The 24259-nt window shown below is 35.6% G+C and overlaps 1 protein-coding gene across 1 annotated transcript in view; it reads left to right on the top strand.

The window, feature by feature from the left end:
* Window positions 1-24259, top strand: part of Mdga2 (MAM domain containing glycosylphosphatidylinositol anchor 2) — a 722905-nt gene that overhangs the window by 522433 nt on the left and 176213 nt on the right. Inside the window, exon 6 of the mRNA XM_042677867.1 lies at window positions 3643-3912. Coding sequence (XP_042533801.1) covers window positions 3643-3912 — 270 coding nt within the window. The remainder of the gene's footprint in view (window positions 1-3642; window positions 3913-24259) is intronic.

The raw sequence follows: 24259 nt of genomic DNA, 5'->3' as shown, positions 1-24259 counted from the left end.
GGTTTAGTTTTGGCATGTCGATACAGACATTTTATTGAGATGGGAATCTCTTTACATTTTGTCCAGCCTGGCCTTAATGTATTATTCCTCCAATCTCTGTCTGTTGAATACTGGTGATTTATAGGTAGGAGCTACCACACCCATCTTCAAATCTTTATGGTTTTTAAAAGCAAAAGTAAGATAGTAGGAAAAAAATTGATGATTTGAACTTTTAACTTGGAGTTTCAAGATAAAAAGTTTTAATGCAAAAATGTTTATAATGACAATAAAATGCATGGAAGAAAAAAATAAAAAAGAAAGATATAGACAGAAATATTCTGCATGCCAATCTCATTTCTGCTGCCTAGTGTTGGGTCTTCATCAGTCTTTGGACGGACAGGGTCGGAGGAGAGGTAAGTGTGAAGTGAAGTGCAGCTGCTCGCCCATTCCCCAGCCTCCCTTAGCCCAGTAGCCCAGGAGACAATCAGATGCAGCCGGGAGTCAAACCAAGCAGGAACTCGTTTATTAACAGGGAGCATCCCCTTTTTAAAGCAAAAGACTGCATGGGAGGAGAGGAAATGGAACCAACCAATCACTGAAAGGCCACACCTTATCATGCACCTAAGCTTCCATGAGATGTTTACACACTGAACCTAAACAAATCCAGCTCTGCCCACTCAACTTCCTCTCAGGGCCATCTTTGCTATCCCCCACAGCCTAGGTAATGTGTAGTCTCCATTTTTCTTTGTTTTATAATAAATGTCTAAATAAATAAAATAAAAAGTGTATAAGTATGCTTAAGGTCTTGAAATTGGTATCCACTTGATGTTCACAGGCCATTTTTAATTTCAAGGAAAATTAGATATAATAAATTTTATCTTCATCAACACTAAGTTGCACTATATAGCTTTCACTTCAGATTTGCAAATGTAACATTAGTAATAAGACTATGAATGTAAATGTCTAATGTGTGGTAGTTGAAAGAGCAAACTCCTTTATATTTGTGTAATATATATGCATAAATATGTTATATGTGCATATATATGTTACATTTTGAGCTTTGAAACTTTTAAAAAATAATATCTTACAGATAACAACTCTTTCTTGTATAAGGCAGTCATGGGGAAAAGTATTTGTTGATTAAATGCCACTTTGTGTGTTTCTATAGTCAAAATACATGCTATTAATTACTCTATATCTTCTGCCTTTTAGTAGAATTAAAATATGATATATGACAAGTTAAGCATTGTTAATGTGAAATAAATGTCAAATCGTAAGAATTCTATTTCAGTTACATATTTTTATAAATTGTGTTAGTTAACTCAAGAAATTTTTCATTTACATCTTGATGGTGATAATAATAGTTAAGTGTATTAACTGTTTTCAGATATTTAATTAGAAAAAGCATATATCAATTTAATAATTTGCTCTTAAAGACACTTTGTTTTCCACAAAACTATGGTGAGTTTTGCCTGTCATCTTATATATGTACGAGTTTTATTGTAGATATTTATTATATATCAGAAGGAATAATATTACCACATTTTAAAAACTTCTATATTTTGTCAAATGATGTTACTGGAGTCAACATGCACCAATATATTCAGAAACATCACAGGCACATTCCATGTCTGTTTTGTGAAACTGTAATGTGGAATTATTCTCTTCTTACCTCAGGCTTTAAAAAAAACGTAAAAATAAAAGATTTTATTGAGCCACATAAGGAGTTAATCCTTAATTTTGAGATTGAAATCTAAGCTGAAAATAGGTCTAAATATGTCACACCATGCTACTGAGCAGTTTAAATATTTCTGATATGAATTGATTTCAAATGATGAAGCTCTAATCTTTCTGAATGTTTGAACTCAGATGTTAGCATAAGGCATTTATTCTGATTTTATTTATGGATAAATTATCTGTGCATTTGTTTTATTTCTAAATAACACACTGAGAGCTCAAACACACAGCAACCAAACCACTCCTACCAGGGCTCCTAAACATAACCCTGCCACACCTAAAATGCCTACCATTACTGCAGGTTATGATATCTGTCCAGTGAAAATTACAACTTGGTATTCACTCAGGATAAAAAATGCAGATAAACATGCATTTAATAAGGACATGCTGGGCTGCAGCTTTTTCATCAAACACTTAAAATAGAAACCTCAGAAAATCTATATTAAGCAAAGGCATTTTTCCCGACTCTCCCCTAGTGAATGCACAAATAATTTATCCATAAATAAAATCAGAATAAATGCCTTATGCTGACATCTGAGTTCAAACATTCAGAAATATTTCATGTCAAACCCTGATTATGAGAACTCAACCACCTCGTTTTTTCTGATTGGAGAACTTAATGTACTTAGGGACTGCATTGAATTAGGCAGTTTGGATATTCCTTTCATGAACAAAACGTCAGACCTACTGCATGGTAAAAGATGGATAATTTGTGCTTGTCAGTTACTTGTTTTAATTCAGGTTGTAAAATTAAAAAGTTAAATAACTATCTTCACCAGAAAAGTACAAGGACTAAAACAGCTGTAGTGTTTACAAGGGAAAGACAATATCCAAGGGAGCTATAACAATATAAAAAAAACTGAAAATTTGGTTTAAAACTCTAACCAACTGAATTCTCTTTTTTATTTTGCAATTTTTTTAATTGTGAAAATACCATACAGAGGGGTTACAATTACATGAGCAAGGTAATGACTACATTTCTTATCTTTTCTTTTCCTTTTTCCTTTATTGTGGAAATACGGTACAGAGGGGTTACAATTACATGGGCAAGATAATGAGTACATCCCTTATCAAGCATTGTTGCCTCCTCCTTTGTTTCCCCTTCCCAACCCTTCCCATACCCCTTACTCCCCTCCTACCTGCTTCTCCCCCCCACCCCCCGCACCCGACCAAAGTTGTAAAGTTCATTTTTCAACATAACGTCTTGTACATCTCATTGTTGCAATGGGTCCACCTGTATCCCTATTTAAACAATTTTTTTTTACCCTTCTGCTCCACAAATTATACCAACATCAAAAACAGTGAAGGCAGGGGTTATACTGTGGGGGAGGGCCATACAAAGCAACAAAGAAATCATCTTATAAATATGTTAGAAACAATAGCAAGCAAGAAAAACCATTTGAGTCCTTCTCTTGGGGTTCATTTCGCCTAACATCAACTTATCTGACCATTTCTGCTGTCTCAGACATATACTAGTTATTGCAAATAAGGGAAACCATGGGACCTATGTTTCTTTGGGCCTGGATTACTTCACTTGCAGCTTTATTTACCATAGCTAAGGTATGGAACCAACCCAGATGCCCCTCAGTAGATGAATGGATCAAGAAAATGTGGTATATATACACAATGGAATTCTATGCCTCCATTAGAAAGAATGACATTGCTTCATTTGTTAGGAAATGGAAAGACTTGGATTCCCATTTTCATTGTAAAATTCCCCACACAATTCTGTGTTTATGTCATTTTGCTCAGTACAAAAACTGTCACATCTTGCTTAGATTTGAGCAGCACAGTCTGCTTTTGATGAAGGTTATTTCTCACTTTTAATTTTCATTGTGTGGATGAAGGAACAACGTATAGAACATGGTATTGACTTCCAGTTGCTGCGTATCTAAACAGACACATGTCTCCGTTTATGTCTTTTAGCCTCTCCGTCAATTAAACTCCTGGTGGATGACCCTATAGTTGTGAATCCTGGAGAGGCCATAACATTAGTGTGTGTTACAACGGGAGGAGAGCCTGCACCTTCCCTTACCTGGGTCAGGTCCTTTGGGACTCTTCCTGAAAAGATTGTTTTGAATGGAGGAACTCTGACTATACCCGCCATCACCTCAGATGATGCTGGTACTTACAGCTGCCTTGCCAATAATAACGTGGGAAACCCTGCAAAAAAGTCCACCAACATTATTGTGAGAGGTAAGTTTATCTTGAGTCATTGCTTCACAAATATTGGGTTACCCAGTAAATCAAAAGGCAATCACTGACCTAGTTTGATCTGAAATTATTTCCCCAAATATTACCTATGTCTGTAAGAGAAGGAAAGACTGCTTTGAAATAATGAGATATTGTCTAATAATAAATGGCACTTTTAAATCCTAAATCCAGGTGATATTGCTGTATGTTTGCTTTTATAACCTACTCTTCATGATAAGCTAAATCATTTTACTATCTAATATAGGTTAAGAAGAAAGTATAGCATAAGATGTACAACAGTGTTACACAGAGTATGTAACAGTTGAGAAATACCCTAAATTTAGGAATTCTATGTTTCATAAGCCTTTATTGAATCTATTATTACAATTAGCATCACACTATTGTAATCTATTTAATATTTCTCAATCTTCCTAATACTGAATTATCTAATGATCCATTTATCCAGTTACTGAAAGTTTCCTTTTTCATGGAATGAAAATAAAACATTGGTAGCATTTGGTATTCAGCAAGCATAAATGACATATTAACACTTGAAAAAGAGAACTCATTGTCATTGTTGGCTGATTGTAGTAAGGAATAGCTAGGGACATTTGCTCAGTTGTAGTAAGGAATAGCTAGGGACATTTGCTCAGAATTGAGATTGTGACATACCAATACTGAAGAATGACACTAGAAAATCAGAAAAGAAAAGGCAAATCCTATTGAAGGGGATGAAATAAAATGTGTGTCACTAATTTAGCATCATATGGCTGTTCTAGCTGGTACTAAAAAAGAAATGTTATTCTTCTCCATGGGAAGATGTAGTAGAGAGGCCAGGAGAACATATAAGACACTCTGTGCACCTTTCTGTCTTATTTTATCTGGTCTTGACTTGGGGTGGAGACAGATACTTGCATCTAACACTTCTGAGGTTAAGGTTGACATCTGTGTACTCTGGTGAATGCTTAATGATGAACCTTAATATTACTCATGACAGCAGTTTATGAAGGAAGCAAAACATAATTGATTTCAAGATTAGCATATGTGGTTTGTGAAAAAAGACTGGTGATTTTAGTGACTATCATCATTTGTCATCATCCAAATGACTACAAATCTATTACTTAACAGTGACATACTACATTCAAAATATTGTGAAGTATTATCATGTTTATCAAGACATCATTAGTGCCCTCTCAGCCACCAAATTGTGGATTTCCTGATATTTAATAATTGCAACATATACTACCATTTTATCCATCTCTTTAAAACAAAACACACTCACAATTAAGTTGCCACAGTGTTTTCTCATACAGGGGCATGCGATTTATCTTTTCTAAGCTCTGCATCATATTTTGGCATATGTGAAATGTAAATAAAAGTAAAATACATGGAATGATCCATACCCAGAGCCAATGTTTTAATCAGTCTTCATCCAAATTCTTTGGTAAACAGCCTTTTCTCTACAATCTTGTCCTTTAGGTCATAAAGGATAATTTATAATTCCAGGGAGATAGAGATCAAGATGATCACAATTCAAGGCAAGATGAGGATTAAATGTTTCCTGGATCTCATTTCAACAGATCAGTTGGGCACTCTGGCAGGCATCTGTTATCTCTGTTACTAGGGAGGCTGACATTGGGAAGATCACAATTCCAGACCAGCCCCTGTGAATACCATTTGTGTCAATCAAGATTTCCATTTCAGCAGAAAAGCTAGATATATGATAGAATGTACCTGTCATTCCTGGTACAGCAAGAAGTATAAACAGGAGAATCTTGTCCAGACCAACCAGGAAGTGGGAAGGACAGCAAGATTCAGTGTCAGAAACAAACAGAACAGAACAAAAAAGGCTAGAGGTCTTGCTCAAGTGGTAGAGTACCTGCCTAACAAGCATAAAACCCTGAGTTCAAATCCCTGACAAAAATACTTATAACTAAGATTTTTAGAGATTCATCAGTTCTGAGATTGTCTTCTAAGTTATATCACTATGACCTCGTTAATATGTCTGATAGAAGCAATGAGAAACTAGTGGATGTAAGACTCATTCTGACTTCATAAATGTAGAAAATAAGATTTTTAAAAGATTCATAACCAACAAAATGTGATCTTTATTTCAATTATTTAAGAAATTTTAAATGGATAAATTACATATGATAATAGAGTCAATGAGTGAAGCTAATTCCATAGATCAGGGACCATATACTTCCCTCAAAAAAAGCATACCTTTCTGTAAGGGAGATGCATATATAAATAATGATATGTAAGATAAATAAAAAGATAAAGTTCTCAAGTGGAAGAAACTAACCTTCCAGTTTTGAAAATAAGTATCAATGAAGTGAAACTTCTTCTAAGCCTGGACTCTGTGAGGAGCCAGATTCTGTATTCCTATTCCAAATTATAAAAGAAAAGATGAAACAGAAAAAGAAAGTACATGGTCACCAGTGTTTGGTAGTTTTCTTTGCTTTTAAAATGACTTGCTTTCCCAAGGAGCGGTGGAATAATCTATCAAAATTTGTTAAGCCTGAGATTAGATAAGCCACTGCAACATCTACACTTAAGTGCTATTGATCCAATAATAAAACTTTCATTCTATTGTTTTGTTAAAGATGGGAGCTCTCTAGGGGAAAATGTGCTATATCTAGTCAACATAGTCAGACAAAACCCTTTTCAACAATGAATCCATAAGCCGTTAGAAAATGTGTAGCAGAGAATGTGTGTGTTGCTCAGATACCCTCCATAAAGACCAACTCAGTGCCCAGCAACACATGCTCCCAGGATGACTTACTCCTCCCTTTCCTGCCTACAGCCTCCATCTGTGCACTTACCTTGTAAAGTTTCCAACTTTAACACAAATGACCTGAAATAAATAAAGCCCTAAAAATGTATTTCCCTGAACCATAATTTCTTTTTATGTTTTTAATTTGTCAGAAGTGCATATTTGCATAATCTTATTATATTACTAGTGGGACCTCTCAGCAGAAGCATTCACATAACTCATCAAGTCGAATCGGTATGTAATTTTGCTGAATATAGAAATAGTCTTGGCTAAACTGAGGAGAGGAAAGCTACTGCAATTATGTGAGATACCTGATTTCTCAGGGTAAGAAATTCAGTCCAGAGAAATGGCTTTCCTTTCACTGTATCAAATAAATTATTTCAGTCTTCTGAAATATGTAATGCCTGCAGTACCTTGGGTGATATAGCATGCATACAATAAGTACAGAATGGCAGACTTGTTTCTGTAATGAAATCAGAATCCAAGTTTCAAAACAAGTGTACTTTATACACAGAGTTACCATTTCAATTCATGAATGTCTATGTGCAGAGTCAGAGAAATTCTTCACATAAGAATGAGACTTTAGAAATATGTCCAGAATCCCCCTTTGACATATTGAAAAGTAGAGAACACGTTGAAATAAACTGTAATTGTACACTGCATATTAATTTATATGTATACATCTATCCATGAATATGGATAGATGTATGACTCTGTGGAGATAAAACTCAAACTGAATGTGATTCTCTTATGGCTTACTAATATGGGTAGAACATTTACTTTTTTATTATGAAAATACTATACAGAGGGGTTACGATTACATGAGCAAGGTAATGAGTACATTTCTTATCAAGCATTGTTGCCTCCTCCTTTGTTTCCCCTTCCATTTATAAGTATTATTGCAATGCCTTTTCATGCGATCTTTTAAGAAATGACAATGATATTCCTACTGAATCAGTAGTGAAGAAATTTCCCAGTCTGTCTAAAAGTAATATTACATTAAAATTACATGGAGTTTGGCCTGAGCCGTTTTCAAAGCCTTATGATATGTTATTTCATTTTTATTTGACGGTCTTATTGTTGTTTACTTACTGTATTGAGACATGCCCAGAGTTTCCTTCTGTTACGATTAAATTGTATTGTTTAGTAAATCACATGACAAAAGCATGACTAGATTTTACTGTATTGTGGCCCTTTTGACTGCCTATGGTCCATAAAATTACAAATACACATTGAACCCAAAATAGTAGTAAAATTCTAATTCTGGCTCAGTATAAAATGTTCTTGCCTCCCCAGACTCAACCAGTTTGGGGTTAGAACCTGGATTGGCAAAGGGAACTAGTGTATGGTACATTTTTTTCTCTTTGTCTTTGCTGTTCACCCTTCTATCTACATGGCTTGATACTAAGTTTCTTGGCTTGGGATTGAGGTATGGAGTCTTCTCTATACAAAACATTTTTTTTTAGGGGGGGATCCAGTCATGGGGCCTAGGCCTGAACTCTGGGCCTGGGCGCTGTTCCTCGGCTCTTCAGCTCAAGGCTAGCGCTCTAGCCCTTGAGCCACAGCGCCACTTCCGGCTTTTTTTCTTTTTGCTTATGTGGTGCTGAGGAATCGAACCCAGGGCCTCATGCATGCAAGGCAAGCGCTCTACCACTGAGCCACCTTCCCACCTCCAATATACAAAGCATTTTTAAAGCAGGGTATTAGTCTGTCTTACTTACCAAGAAGCACTGTGAGAATAGGTCTCCTAGTCCAGAGGCCACCTCTGCACTCTTGCCACATTTTGCCTGCCAGATAAGATTTGGGCACCATGCATTAGAAACATTTCAAAGCACTAATAGATCTCATGGAGAGATGCTCAATGTTTATCTATGAGAGAAAATAGATAAGTGAATTCCTTCATGTAGGATAAAGTTTCATCTCATAATTTTCCACAAGGAAACCCAAAGAAGTTTTCACCAACTCTGAGAAGGAAAAGTTTATGTCAGTTCAGAGTTTCACCGGTTTTCATTCATGCTTACTTGGTTGTATTGCTCCAAGCCTATGGTAAAGCATCACATACTGTCTGCGAGTAGAACAAAGTAGCTCATTTCACGATGGACAGGCAAGCACAAGTAGATGGGATCGGGAATAAGATGCAGCCCCTAGGGGAATGCCTGAAAACATCCACCGGCGTCCATTTCCTCCTCACCATGAGTTCCCATCATTTGCCAACACTTATCCGGTTATGACCCCACTATAGATTAATCCTCTGAAGCTTTCAGCAAAGCTGTTAGTAGATGGTTTTAGGAAGAGATAATGGAGGCCATGTCTAACTCTTCCCATTCAGCCTAATTTTTTTTGGCATGAGATATGTCTTCTTGCTCAAACATGTACCCTGACATTTGGCACTCTTCTCTTCTCATGGAATCCTCTCCAGAACTGCACTGTTGAGACAACCATGCCATGGTACCTTCAGGACTGTAAGTTAAATACCTTTTTCTCCTTAGACACCTTGGGTATTTTTATTATGGTGATAAATATCTGACTCATCCAGAAATCTGAAACTGAAACTCTCTTGAAAGATGCAGAGGAACTGATTTCTGAGTAGCAGTTGGAAGAGATTGGAGGGGCAGGCTGAAGAAACTTTAAAATATATTCAGTGGAATATTAAAGTGATTCTGTTGAAGACTGAAGATATAACTAGGTTACAGATCTTGGATATAAATTAGGATTCTCTTGTTAATTGGAGAACAGCCATCCTTGTTATGCACCAGCCCAAAAAAATCTAGATGCACTATGTCCCCATCCCAAGATTTTGTACAAGGAAGGACAAACTTAAGATGGACAAAGTAATTTATTTGGTGGAGGAAACTTCAAAGCAGCAAGGAAATCATGCTGTGAATATAATTGGCCACTTCTGTATAGTTTTGCAGAGAAAATAAGGAGGCAAAGGAAATAGAACAGAAAGATGTGGGCAAACCACAGGCTTGCAAAGGGAGGTTTGTGGAAGAATGGAAGCATGTAGCCACAGAGGGGTGGCTTGCTGAAGACACTAGTGCATTCAAATTCTGTACAGGAAAGAATCCAGAGACTTTCCTATATGATAATGCTGCTGCTGCTTCTATATGCTTGTTATCTTGCTTCTAAATGAAATGTGAATTTTCAAACTCTCTTCTGAAACATTTTTCCTAACTGCTTTATCTAAACAAGCCACTTTTATTTCCGATACTATGGTTTGTGGTTTCTTCTTATAACTCAACTATCTAAAATTATTTTACATGCATTTGTTTTTTGTCCCTCTCATGCTAAAGGGACAGATAAACATTCTGTTATCTGATTCTATGTTGTATGCAGGTAATCTAGAACATCACCCAATATATGATAGATGCACAATAAACACACTAAGCGAATGAATGTCTTTCATAAATTGACTAGTTTCATAAACACTAGGAAGCTAGTACTTGTCAGGGGTGGGGTCAAGGGGAGAAAATTTGCTGAGTAGAAAGAACAGGGGAAATAAGACAAGCAAGGGAAGGTGTGGGCATGGAGAGATGCTGAGAATGGTGATGTTACCAGGACTCATTGTATTTATAAACTGCTTTGGTGAATGGCAACTCAGTTGTACAACAACTTAACGATGATAAAATAATAATAAAATATCCATTAGTTTAGATCACACATCTCTTCTGAATATTACTGTGTGCATTAGATGATATCAAGGCATCCTAAATGTTACTAAATAATTTGTGTGATGTGAATGGCTCACTTGAAAATGTCATAATTCACATTACTGTCTACCAAAAACCCTCAATATTCATCTCATCATTTATCTCGCTTATAAATCTGATGATTGAGAGACTCAGTTAAAAATAAGTTTCTGCCAGGTGCTGGTGGCTGATGCCTCTTGTTCTCAACTATGGAGAAAGCTGAGGGAGTTTCCCTATGCCAGACCAGCCTGGGAAGAAACATCTTCTGTTCAAACTCCATCTCAACTGATGAAAGCTGAATGCTGTAGCATGTGCCTATCATCCCAGTAATAATGAGGAGTTTAAAACATGCAGAGTTCAGTCCAGAAATATGTGTGGACAAGAAGTGACACCACAGTCTCAAAAAATAACCAGTGAAAGACATGGCTGAAAGCAAGGGTCGGTGGAGTTCCAACGCAGCTACAAGAAAATAAATAAAATTCCGTGTCAAATGTATAATTGCAGTTAGAAATTAAGAGAGGTTAGAATAACATTTGAGCATTTTGAGTAAAAAAAAAAGCTGGTTCTTGTACTAAAAAGTTTTAACAGCTGGGCTGCTCAGGTCATGCTCTGTTTCATTCTCTCTCTCTGTGTGTCTCTCTCTCTCTTCTGTCCCTTTCTTTCTCCAACTCTCTGCTTCCCTCTCATCTCCCTTCCCCCTCTTTCCCCACTTTTCTCTAAGTATATATTCATATGCAGGACATCTCATACTGTACACTCTTGCTTAGCTTTTGTTGATCAAGCCTGGGGGTGTACCATTTGAACCACCACAACATGACTTCCAAATGTTTGCTGGTTATTTGGAGATAAGAGTGTCAGGGACTTTTCTACCTGTGCTGGCTTTGCACTGGGATCCTCATAGCTCAGCCTCCTGAGTAGCTATAATTTAAGGCATAAGCATAAGCCACTAGCTCCCAGCAAGTGGTTTCTTTATGACTGGTCCATGTATGCACACAATGAACCTGGATCACTCACAATGCTTGGTCCCTCTCCTTCAACCTCCCTTTCCCTTCTCAAACTAATTTGCCAGATGAGCTGTTCTCAGATCTGTGAGTTTTCTGCTGACCCTGCCTCAGTAGTCATGCAATTTCATTATCATATTCTTTGTTATAAGGCAGGAACAAGTCTGGTCCATTTACAAAAAGGGTCAGATATCTTGGCTCTTTGATGATCAAAGTGTCAGATAATTTGCAACATGTTTTAAGGCCAGTTTTTGTGCCCTGCACCCTATAAATGGTGTGCCTCACATTAGGCTTTCATTATGCCTCAATGTTTCAAATGCCTTTTCTTCCTCCCTTTTAATCTATAATTTCAGCACTTTTCCTGAACCCATGACCCCTTTGAATGACACATGTGGTTTTTTTTCCTTTAATTTGAGAATTTTTTCTGCATACTTTCTGTTGGCAATGGTCTCTGATTCCTAGTATTTAGAAATATAAAGTAATGTCAATATTGAGATAGAGTTAACCTTTATGGAGGAAGTCAATATGTATTCAGGAGGGCATGAATTTATGCTTCTCTAGCTGCAGAAATATAGTGTAACCTCCAGGAACATCATAACTCTCTGTTCTGAAATGTGCCGATTTATCTAATTCATTTGTACACATCAAAGTACTGAACTGTTTAAAAATCTGAATTTTAATATTAAACGTTTTTGTCCTGAAATCATTTTACTGAGAGATATATTAGCATTGCAAACATTTCAAAGTGATCTTCTTTATGCTTATTATAAATACTTAAAATTCTGAGATAAAAACTTGAATTTTTTTGAGTGCATCCATACTGTTTAAATAACAGTAATAGCTAGCTAGGCATGGTGGTTATTTGAGATGCAGAAACTGAGGGATTCCAGTTCACAGACAGCTCAACTCTCTCCCAACAAAAATACTTTGTAAAACCCCATTTTGACCCATTTTGGGTGGCACCCAACGATTAGAAGCCATGACTGGTACCTGGCATCCCAATGATATGGGAAAACACAAATAGGAGGATCACAGTTCAGGTTGGTATGGGCATACTAGAGTGACATTCTATCTCAGAACAAACCAACATGAATGGACACTGATAGGGTGACTCAGGTGAATCAGGTGAGAAACTGTCTAGCAAGCAGAAAGACCTGAGTTCAAATCCTAGTACCAGCAAAACTACAGTATAATAGTAGTTAGCATGAGTACTTACCATGTTTCATACTCCAATACATACTACATCTTTTTAATAATCTCAATGTACTTATCAAGTAGAAATACTACTCTCATTTTAAAAGCCATATAAAGCAGATGACAGAGCAGTTAATTTAATCAAATCAAGCCTTGCTTTTGTGACCTTAGGTTGTGTTTTGTTGTTGCTATAAAAGTAAATATGGCACTACTAAGGAGGTGTACATAGAAGCAAAAGGAAGAGAGGAAATAAAGTAATAGAAGTGAGGACATAATAGAGGTACTAGCAAGTCCATGTTTATTGAAGCACTACTCACAATAACCAAGGTATGAAAACAGTCCACATACCCTGAAACTAATGAATAAAATTATGCTGTTTTCAGGGAAGTAACTTGAACTAGAGATCCTGTTGGGTAAAGTAAGCCAGATTTAGGAAAAAGTTGCATTTTTTCTGTCATGTGCATACAGCCCTGAAAGATAAACATGTATTGTAAGTGCACACAGGATCATATATGTAAATAAACATAAACATAGATGAATAGCATGTTTATGCCAGGTGCTGGTGGCTCACACCTGTAATCCTAGCTACTCAAGAGGCTAAGATGTGAGGATCATGTTTCAAAACCAGCCTGGGCAGGAAAGTCCATGAGACTCCTATCTCTAATAAGCCACCAAAAAACCAGAAGATGTGCTGTAGCTCAAGTGGTAGAGCACTCGCCTTGAGCTGAAGAGCTGAGGGACAGCACACAAGCCCAGAGTTCAAGCCCCACGACCGACCAAAAAAATGTCATGTGATTACAGCCCTAAAAGATAAACAAGTATGTAACTGCACACAGGATCATACATGCAAACATAACTGCACATACATGAATAATATGTTTGTAAGTATAGGACTGCTTGAAGGGATTAGATGATGGAGGAGAGACAAAAAAGAAATTGTTAAGAAGCTAAACAGTACTGAAAGCCATTGCATTTGTGAATCAAGATGCCAAAGCAAAAATCATTGAAAAATAGGGTAAAGTGGAAAGTCAAAGTAGGCAGGGTGTCAATCTGATTAAAGTACTGTATATGCATTATGAAATACAACAGAGAAGCCACTTTTAACAGTTAACATATACTTTAAAAAAGACAATGGTTTTTCTTTCTCGCTATTGTTTCTAACATATTTATAAAATAATTTTTTTGTTCCTTTATATATCCCTCCCCGACAGTATAACAGCTGTTTTCACTGTATTTGATGTTGCTATAATTTGTGGAGGGCAAGGGAAAAAACAAGTGGTTTAAATAGGGATACAGGTGGACCCATTGCAACAATGAGATGTGCAAGACGTTATGTTAAAAAGCAAACTTTACAACTTTGGCAGGCGCGGGGAGGGGGGTGGGGGGAGATGGGAGGGCAAGGATGTTAAATGGGAAACAAAGGAGGAGGCAACAATGCTTGATAAGAAATGTACTCATTACCTTGCTCATGTAATTGTAACCCCTCTGTATGGTATTTTCACAATAAAAAGCTTACTAATAAAAACAAGACAAGAATATAACACAGGTCCTCTCTGGAGTGTAAAACAGGAGAAGGCAGAGAGTTGAAGGAGAGTGAACAAGATCAAATACCTGATAATGGAACATGGGTGTCAATGGAACAGAGAAGTTCATTAGAGTAATTTGAGAAAGGGGGTGGATGAATGCTGCAGAAGAACCAATTAGTGTGTGTTATCAAGATTCATTGTATGCATACATGGACATGTCAAGAAGAAGCACCTTTCTGGGTGCCTGTGCTTTTTTATTGCTGTTATTGTTTGATTTCTTTTATTTTTTAAAAATTTATTGTCAAGGTGATGTATACAGAGGGGTTACAGTTACATATGTAAGGCAGTAAGTAACTTTCTTGTTGAACTTGTTATCCCTCCCTCATTTTTCTCTTACTCTCCCTGCCTCCTAATGTCCCTAACTTGTACAGTTCACTTCCAGTTATTGTTTTATGAGTATCGCTGTTGCATTGGTTCACCTTTGTCCTTTGTCTCACCATTTTGTTGTTCCCCTTCCCTTCCCTAATTCAGATAAACATATATACAACAACCAGGGTACCAAAATCAAATACAGTGACAACAAGGGATAAACCATAGGAAAAAGGAAAAAAATACACAAAAGAAAAAACATTAAAAACAACTAAAACAAAGAAAAACCTCTTGTTTCCATATCTTGGAGTGCATTTTGCTTAGCATCTCTCATATGGTCATATGTACATAGGTATTAAGCTATTTTGCTCATTTGTTAAGATTATCCTAGACTTATACCAGTTATTACAAATGAGGGAAACCATAGGATCTATGTTTCTTTGGGTCTGGCTTACTTCACTTGATAGGATTTTTTTCCAAGTCTTTCCATTTCCTTACAAGTGGGTCAGTGTCATTCTTTCTGACCCAGATGCCCCTCAGTAGAGTAATGGATCAAGAAAATGTGGTATGTGTATACACACACACAACACACACACACACACACACACACACACACACACACACACACACACACACACACAATGGAATTCTATGCTTCCATCAGAAAGAATAGCCATGCTTTTAATTCTATGTATTCAGTAGGCTGACATATTAGGATACCAGTTCAAAACCAGCCCAGGTAGGAAAGTCCATGAGACTCTTATCTCCAATTAAACTGCAAACAAAAGAAAGGAAGTAAAGATGTGATTCAATTGATACGGATCAGCCTTGAGTAACAAAAGCTAAATAGGAACATAGAATATGAGGGAATACCAGCAAAAAGGAAAGAAAAATAAGAACAACAACATAAAAAGCTAATGCAAACCTGAGTAAAAGTAATTCATGTGTCATAGAACAAAAGAAGAGTAGTAAAAAGTATATGATCAAAGTACATTATATCTGTGAATGGAAATGTCACTAAATGGAAGTGATTATCATATAGAATTTAATATACACCAATATAAAAGCAGTATGCAAATACAAGCTTTGTTTAAACTCTAATCTAGGATTCAAAAGCCACAATACGAGCAAGTCATTATGGTTCATACCTGAAACTCCTACATTGAGGGGCTGAGGCAGGATTGTAAGCTTCAGGTCAAGCTAGGTTACAGAGTAGAATCTTAACCTATTCGCCCCCTCCCAAAAAGGAAAGAAAGTCAGAAAAATGGCTCCAAGGCCATTGTCTTAATCAAGACCTTTAAACAATTCATCCAGATCTTTACAATACTTACTTTCACCTCAAGGTTTGATAAGCAATATTCTTTTCTCTCTTTTTCCACTCATTTCCTTCTTCTCTTTCCTTCCCTTTGCCTCTCCCTCCCTTCATTCTTATTCTTTTGTGATCAGAGCATTCATCCCAGGGCCTTGTGTGTATTCTGCCACCCAACAACAACTTAAACCCAAAACAGCAAAAACAAAATAAGTCCTTTTTACTTGCCAGAGACCTACTAATGATGCTTTCTGTGTTGAGAATCTACTCTTCTTATACTTTGAAAAACAACTCCTCACATGAATACTGATAATTTTCTCTCTCTCTCTCTGTTTTTTTTTTTTGGTCAGTCGTGGAGCCTGAACTCTGGGCCTGGGCACTGTCCCTCAGCTCTTCAGCTCAAGGCTAGTGCTCTACTACTTAAGCAACAGCGCCACTTCTGGCTTTTTCTGCTTATGTGGTGCTGAGGAATTGAACCCAGGACGTCATGCATGCAAGGCAAACACTCTACCACTGAGCCACCTTCCCAGCCCTGATAATTTTCTTAATTACAGTTTTCTTCCAAAATATACAACCTCTTTACATGAGTGTATTCTAGGTTCATTTAAAGTTTTGTTTTGTTAATCAGCATTTTTCCTCTGATAATATCAGATATATTTTAATTTCAGAATCTAACCAACATGTTTTATGTAGTTTAGTATTTTCTAAAGTACATCATGACTGTTCTTGGATGTCCTAACACATTCTACATGTTTTAGGGACTTTTTATAGTAAATGAAAAAGATAAATTGAATCACACTAGACAAATACACAAAATATCTGCCCAATTAAAATATGTATTATAAAGAAGAAATAGAAAAAGTCACACATGGCTACACATTGATGCTCACTATTTGTATTGAAAGGTATATATATATATATATATATATATATATATATATATATATGTATATATATATTTGTTCAGTAAGTCATTTGGAGGTCATTGGAAATTTTCCAGAAAGAACTGATCAGATTTAGACCCCTATAAATAGCGTTCTTGTTGTTTGAAGGTACTAGAATCAGAACTTAGACTACTGCCTCCTAGACAAGTATTCTATTATTTGAGCCATACCCCTAGGCTTATGTTTTTAAGCTTCTTTTTCACTTACAGTCTTATAGGTGTGCCTAGGTCTGGCCTTAGTTAAGGATTCTCCCACCTCTCTCTCTTGCATAGATGTGAGTACAGACAAGAACTACCATACTCAACTTCTCAATGAATTTACAAACAGAAATTATTGGTGAATTTTCAATCACCAATAATTTGTCCATAATATTTCATTAATTAAAAATACAGCAATAACTTCCAAAATGGTAGAAAAACAATCTTTAACCTTCCCCAAAGCAGAACTGTCTGCTTTGTGCAAGTATCCCAATTACGCAAATTAAGCACTGTTTATTTTTTCCCAAGTTAATACTCTCTAGTAATTACACCTCCTAAAACATGAAAGAGAATTTTATTGTATTGTTTTGTAGTCCTAAAATGGTTTCATTATTATGTTTCTGAGAAATAACCAAGGACGCACAAAATCTAAAAATTAGCAAATTTGGTTATTCTCATCTGAATATAAATAGCAGTTCCTTTCCTAAATAAGTAATTCGAAGTTATTGTTGTTAGATTGAACTTGCTAACATTTAACATCTCAAGTTCAAAGTTTTGTCAAGATAATGTACATTTTATAATTACTCATTGTACATGATTATTTTACTAAAATCTAAAATTGTTCTCAGTGGATGGAGTATCTCATCGTATTTATGCTAGTAAAAAAGTGGGATGCTAATTCAACTAACAATATTGTTCTCAATGTCAGTATTAGATGACATCTAGAAAGGAAGACTCGTATCATCAAAATAGTCAAGTAATTGAGTCAACTTTTTTGGCCTTCAACAAATGAATGAATGATAAGTGTGGAATTCATACACAATGAAGATTTACTTAGCCATTAGCAATGGAATTGTTTCTATCCATTAAAAACAATGATATTTCATTATTTGCAGAGAAATGGAAGGACCTGGAAAACATGTTAAGTGAAGTCAGTCAGACCCAGAGAGACAAAGAATGCATGTTTTCTTTCATATGTAGAAACTAGAATTAGTCTACAAATATATAAGTAAATACTTTGGGTGCTATACACATGCACACATACATAATTTGGGTGCTATGCATGTGTACACAAATGTATTACCTGAAATATGGTAGATACAGGAGAGAACTCAAACTGTATAACTCCTTACAAAGCCCAAATGAAAGTTCAACAAAATAAACAGCAGGAAATAGGTATTTGAAAAGGGTGGGGTTGGACAAAGGGGAAAAGGTAGATAAAGGAAGAGAAGAAAGAGGGGAAAATACAATCAAGGATTCATTTCATATAATACAAAATGAAGAAAAGTGAAGTAAAGCCAGGGTATGTTGAAAGATAACTGATGAATGAATGATAAGATATACCATCATGAGCACACTAAGGTGCTCAAATAATTATTCAACACTTTGAGTCTATCACAAAGCCATATTGTTAGCTCTCTGCATCTTGATTAGTTTTGCTACATATCATTCTATTTTCTTATTTTGATTAACCAGATCTGAACTCTTGTGAATTTTAAACATTTTTCCCTTGTTATGTATGACTTTTCTTATGTTTCTGCTCTTTGTTCCTTATTATTAGATTTTATGTGGTAAATCTTTTCCCTTTAACCATATCTTTGATTAGTCTTACAAATTTTGTCATATTCTATTTTTATTTGTATTCAGTTCAGTGTGTCTGTGTATGAGTATGTGAGGGTTTATGCTTTGTAATTTTCCCTTAAGATTTCTTTGATGTATAGACTATTTTAAAGAGTATTGTTCCAATTTCTGAGAATGAAAATTTTTTTCTATTGCCTTTTGCTGATTCATTACTAATTTAATTCTATTGAATATAGATAACTCACTCAGTATGCAGTGAGCTCTTCAAAACATTTTGATACCATTTTATCATCTATGTTTTAGGTTTGATAGGCACTTGAGAAGAATATATATATGCTAATGTTAGGTAGAATGGTCTATACTATAGTAATTCAATCTTGTAGGTTGACCAAATTCCTCAGTATCCCTGTTGACTTCTATTTGAAGGGAGGAATCCAACCCTCAAAATGTAATTGTGTAGATATAGTACATTTTCTTGATCCATTCATCTACTGAGGGGAATCTGGGTTTGTTCCATATCTTAGCTATGGTAAATAATGCTGCAGTAAAATAATTGTGCTGGTAGCTTTAGTACAGACTTGTTTGTGGTCATTCGGGTAAATGTCCAAAAGTGGGATTGCTGGGTCATAGGGTAGCTCTATGTGGAGTCTTTTGAGGAACCTCCATACTACTTTCCCAAGTGGTTGAACAAGTTTACACTCCCACCAACAATGCAGTAGTGTTCCCTTCTGTCCACATCACCTCCAGAATGTGTTGTTATTAGAGTTCTTGATTCTAGCCATTCTAACTGGGGTGAGGTGGAATCTCAATGTTGTTTTGCTTTGCATTTCTTCTATTTGGTGGTTAATTAGAGACACTCATTTCAGGGACTCTTCTTCCTGGGCTAGCTTCCAACCAGGTTGCTTATATCTCAGCATCCTGCAGAGCAGGGATTAGCAATGAATGGAGCATTTTTTTCTTTTGTTCTGGTACTAATTTTATCTGATTACTATAGCACCTACTTACAATTTGTATTTGCATGATTTTTTAAACTGACCTGCATTATTATATTTGGAATGTTTCCAATAATCAGTCATTGAGTAATATTTTGTAAATCCTCTCTGCTATTTTAATCAGTACATTTAGACCAACCATTTGCATGTAATTATTAAAATATTAGAGCTTAAGTGTCAGTCTGCAACTTTTTTATGTTTTTTATTATAAAAATAGTGTACAGAGGGGTTACAATTACATGAGTAAGGTAATGAGTACATTTCCTATTGAGCATGTTACCTCCTCTGTTTTTCCCCTACCATTCCTTCCCTTCCCACATCCCCAACTCCCCTCCCCCCAGTTGTAAAATTCATTTTCAGCATAGTGTCTTGTGCATCTCATTGTTACAATGGGTCAACCTGTATCCTTATTTCAGCATTTTGTTATTTCCCTTCCCTTCCCCAAATTAGATAAGTGTATATAAAAGATGCAGGGCACCGATATCAAATACAGTGAAAACGGGTTATACTATGGGGAAAGAACATACAAAAACATCACATAGTACATTTTAGATATGTTAAAAACAATAGTGTGAAAAAAAAACCAAGTTGTGTCCTTATCTTGGTGTTCATTTCACTTAACATCATCTTATATAGTCATATGTACATAGCTTTTGATCTTTTCTGCCTGTCCTATACTTATACTAATTTTGCAAATAACTTTTTTTTGTTTGTTTGTCCTGGGTCTGGGGCTTTAACGCAGGGCCTTGTCCTTTTGCTGGGCTTTTTCACACATTACTGCAACTCTGCTACTGAACCATGCATCTAGATCCAGCTTCTTTGCTGGCTAATTGGAGATAAGAAGCTCGAGGTTTGTCTTTTTGGGCTGGCTTTGAACCATGATCTCTAAATCTGAGTCTCTTCATATCTAATATTGTAGGCATGAGCCACCCATGCCCAGGATGCAATTAATTTTTGTTTTGTATTTATTTTGTGTTTCTGACTTATTTATGCCATAGTCCCATACACTAGCTACAAACGATAAATATTTGCTTCCTGCAATCTGGTGCATATATGCTTTCCCTTACTCTTCTGGCTAAACATAACTAGAGTAATAAGTTTGTATTTTGATTTACCTATTGTAGTTTTGAGTGTATCATTTTGCCCAGTTTATCTCTATTTCTCTAATAATTTTTATCATTAGATATTTGGATAGTTTTCCTTACGTGTTGTTAGTTTCTTTTCATGGCTCTTATATTTTGGCTTGAAAGTTTTTTTACGTTTATGAATTCATTGATTGGAGTCATGCAATTTTTTTTAAAAATCTTTGGCCAGGACTTGTGTGGATAGTTCCCTTTATCCTCTCCTTCTTGATTCCCTTTATACTTGTGTTAGATCTTTTACTGGCTTTCATGTTTACTATGTTATTTCCTAACTTTTCTCCTGTTTTTCTATGTTTTCTCTCATTCGATCTAAGCTCCAGCTACACGTTTTATTGTCCCCTCTTCGTGCTCAATAATCTTGCATTTTGTTGCTTCTAGTTTGCTATTGAACATATTGTGGAGTTGCTATTTGCACATCTGGTCTACTTTTACAGATTCCAATTATCTGTTGAAACTTAACATCTTTTCATTTAGCATTTCTCAGCCTTTTATCTTATTTTCTTAAACATTTCAAACATTGTTATATTCCTATTTTTATCCAGTAACACCTGTGTCTTCATCACCTCGTTTTTTTATTCTATTTTTTTATTTAAGTCTTATATCTACTCAACTGTCAGTTGTTCCCTATTTAAAACACATTCAGGATTCTGTTCTTTGATCAGGAAAATTTAATACTTTTCTTTTCTTGAGCTGGTGTTCTTTTGATGATGTGCTCTCAGGCTCCTCTGTTTCCTCTTCCCAAGGAACAGTTCTTCAGTAGTTCCTATTGAGTACTCAGGATTACTTACTGAGCATTTTGCTTGGATTTCCACCTAAATCCTTAAAATAGTAAACGATTTTTAAGGAAAGGTGCAAACTTCACTTTTCCTTTCTTTCTTCACTTGGATTTTGTATCCTCAGGCTCAGATCTCCATTAATAATATCTGCTACTTTCTGAAAGTACTTAAAAATTGGTCAGCTGTGAATGATAACAGTTAAGTCAGAAACAGACCCTAATCCCATTCTTCTTCAACAGTATGACTAACTTTGTATTTGAGTATTTGAAGTATGCTAAAAAGAGAACAGAGAAAGCCAAAGTTCATAAGCCAGTAAAATGGAAAATAACTGAATATTTTAGGGTTGTTTTATTTCCACCACAAAAGAGTACTTGTTAAGCAGTATAGGTAAAGGAAGATTTCATAATTCTTTATATTTAAAAAGGAAAAAAAAGTAACAGAATAACAAACTATTTGTTGTCTGATGTATTTACATTACAAAGGTTCTAACAGAAGCATAATTTTTACAATGAAGCAATCAACTCCACATAAACAATAATTATCAAATGGCTCAATCAGCAAATAATAAAACCTTAAAATTGAGCAATAACCTCATGTTTCTTTCTTCCCTAATTGGCGATGTCTTAATTACATGTATTATGCACTGAAAATAATATGGCAATAACATATATTTTCCAAGCAATAAATTCAAGGAATCATTCCTAGTTAATAGTTAATATATAATATAGCATATCTAATTCAAACACTTTATTTTAAAAACTTACCCAAATCACATCCATATACTGTATTTTTGTTAACAGCTTCTTCATTATTGTAAAAATTAATTGCATAATTAATTCTTGGGATTGGGTTTTCCTAACCCAATCACAGTCACCAATAATATGTAAGCTTAATGTATAGGCTTAGAAAGCTCACCTGTCACTACTTCTGAGTTTGATAGCTCACATCCACAACACTAGCTAGTTAGGAAGCAGAGATCTGGAAGTTTGTGTTTCAAGTTAGTCTGGGTGAAAAGTCCACAAAACTATCTCAATCAGTGATGGAGCATTGGTCATTTGTCCAAGCTGGCCAAGATTTTAATCAAGAGTCTAGCTTGAGGGAGAAAAAATAAGGTAGGAGGTAACAATGTTTGACAAGAAATGTACTCAGTACCTTAGTTATGGAACTCTAAGCCCTCTGAATATCACCTTTACAATAAAGTTAAATTTTAAAAAAGAGTCTACCTTGAAACTAACACAGAAAACTGGCAGAGTAAGTCAGGTAGTAGAACGCCTGCCTAGGATATACAAAACCCTGAATTTAAGGCTTACTACATCAAAAAATATGAGAAATTGCATTAATAAGTAAATATTATTTTACAAAATTATTCCTGCAAAATAATATTTAAAATGTTACTGACCAGAAATACTTGTTTCTTGTGCCAATCTTAGAGCTTCAAATCAGTGCCTGAGGGCTGTCCCTGAGCACTTTTGCTCAAGTCTAGGAATCTACCACTTGAGCTATAGCTCCACTTCTAAAGTTTTGGAAGTTTTGTGGAGCTAAAAGTCTCATGTACTTTCTTGCCTGTGCTGGCTTTAAATCACAATCCTCAAATCTGAGCCTCCTGAGTAGCTAGGATTACAGGCATGAGCCACCATGGCTTTGAAATACTTTACTTTTATGATCTTGATATTCAGAGATGTTTTTCTTATTTTATTGTATTCATTTTTATTGTTATTATTAAGGTGATGTACAGAGCGGTTACCATTTTATAAGTCCGGTAATGATTATGTCTTTTTAAAAAATTTACTTTATTGTTATGTTAGAGGTGATATGCAGCGAGTTACGTTTGTAGACATCAGGTGATAAGAACAATTCCTTTCACACAGTGTCATCTGTTCCCTCACTCCCATTCCCTCCCTCTCATCTCCACCCACAAGTTGCACAGTCGCCTTCATCAATGCTCATGCTCCTCTGCTCCACTTTTTCATCTTTTTTCCTCTGATTTTGTGCCCTGTCCCCACCCTCCCACAGATGTGCACATGAATACACTGTATTCGAGGTAAAGAATACAGTCACCAGGAAAAATAAAAAAAAATTAAGAAAAAAAGTCCTTTGAATTCACATTTTTGGAGTTCATTTCAGTTTGTTTATTATTTGATAGATACAGGAAGAGGCGCCTGGGTATTGCACCTTTGTGATTCTCTCCTAAGACAGTCCTCTTTTTGACTCACTATATGTGAGTTTCTAGATTTCTGTGTAATTTTTCATATTTCAGTGACTATTAGATCTAACTTCCATATATCAGAGAGAGCATGAGCCGTTTACAGAGACATCTTGTTTGTATTTCATTGTTTATGGATTTACAAAATAGTGTAATATAGCTAAGGTGAAAATAAGCCTCTGGAAAATATATACATTGAATGTATTCAACTTTAAAAATTAACTGAGTTTTTGTCAGGTTAAAAATAAAACCAAACATAAATATTATCCTATAAATTAAATTGGAAGTCAGATTTAAACAATGAAGGCCTGGGTAGAATGCGGTTGTGCATACCTATAATCCCAGCAACACTGAAGTTAGAGATCAAAGATTATGGTCCATGGTTGACTGTAAGCCTAAAAAAAAGCCACACTGTACTACTGAATGATAACTTGAAGCAAAAATTTCTCGGGATGTGGCTAAAGTAGAAAATACTCCCTGAGCAAATGCAAGACCCTGATTTCAAAAGTATACACTCTGAACACAAAAAAATAGGTAAAGCTATAAATAAAAACCAAGTGAAGGTATGGTGATCAGAGAAAGATGCTAACAATATAAGAATTAAAAGAAGATGAGGTTTGGTGGTTAGGCAGTGATAGAACCACTGCTTTA

The sequence above is a fragment of the Dipodomys spectabilis genome, unplaced genomic scaffold, assembly GCF_019054845.1.
Source record: "Dipodomys spectabilis isolate Male_0828 unplaced genomic scaffold, ASM1905484v1 ptg000042l, whole genome shotgun sequence".
In the NCBI taxonomy this organism is placed as follows: Eukaryota; Metazoa; Chordata; class Mammalia; order Rodentia; family Heteromyidae; genus Dipodomys; species Dipodomys spectabilis.
Note: the sequence above shows the minus strand (reverse complement) of the source record. Positions and strands in the feature narration are given on the sequence as shown.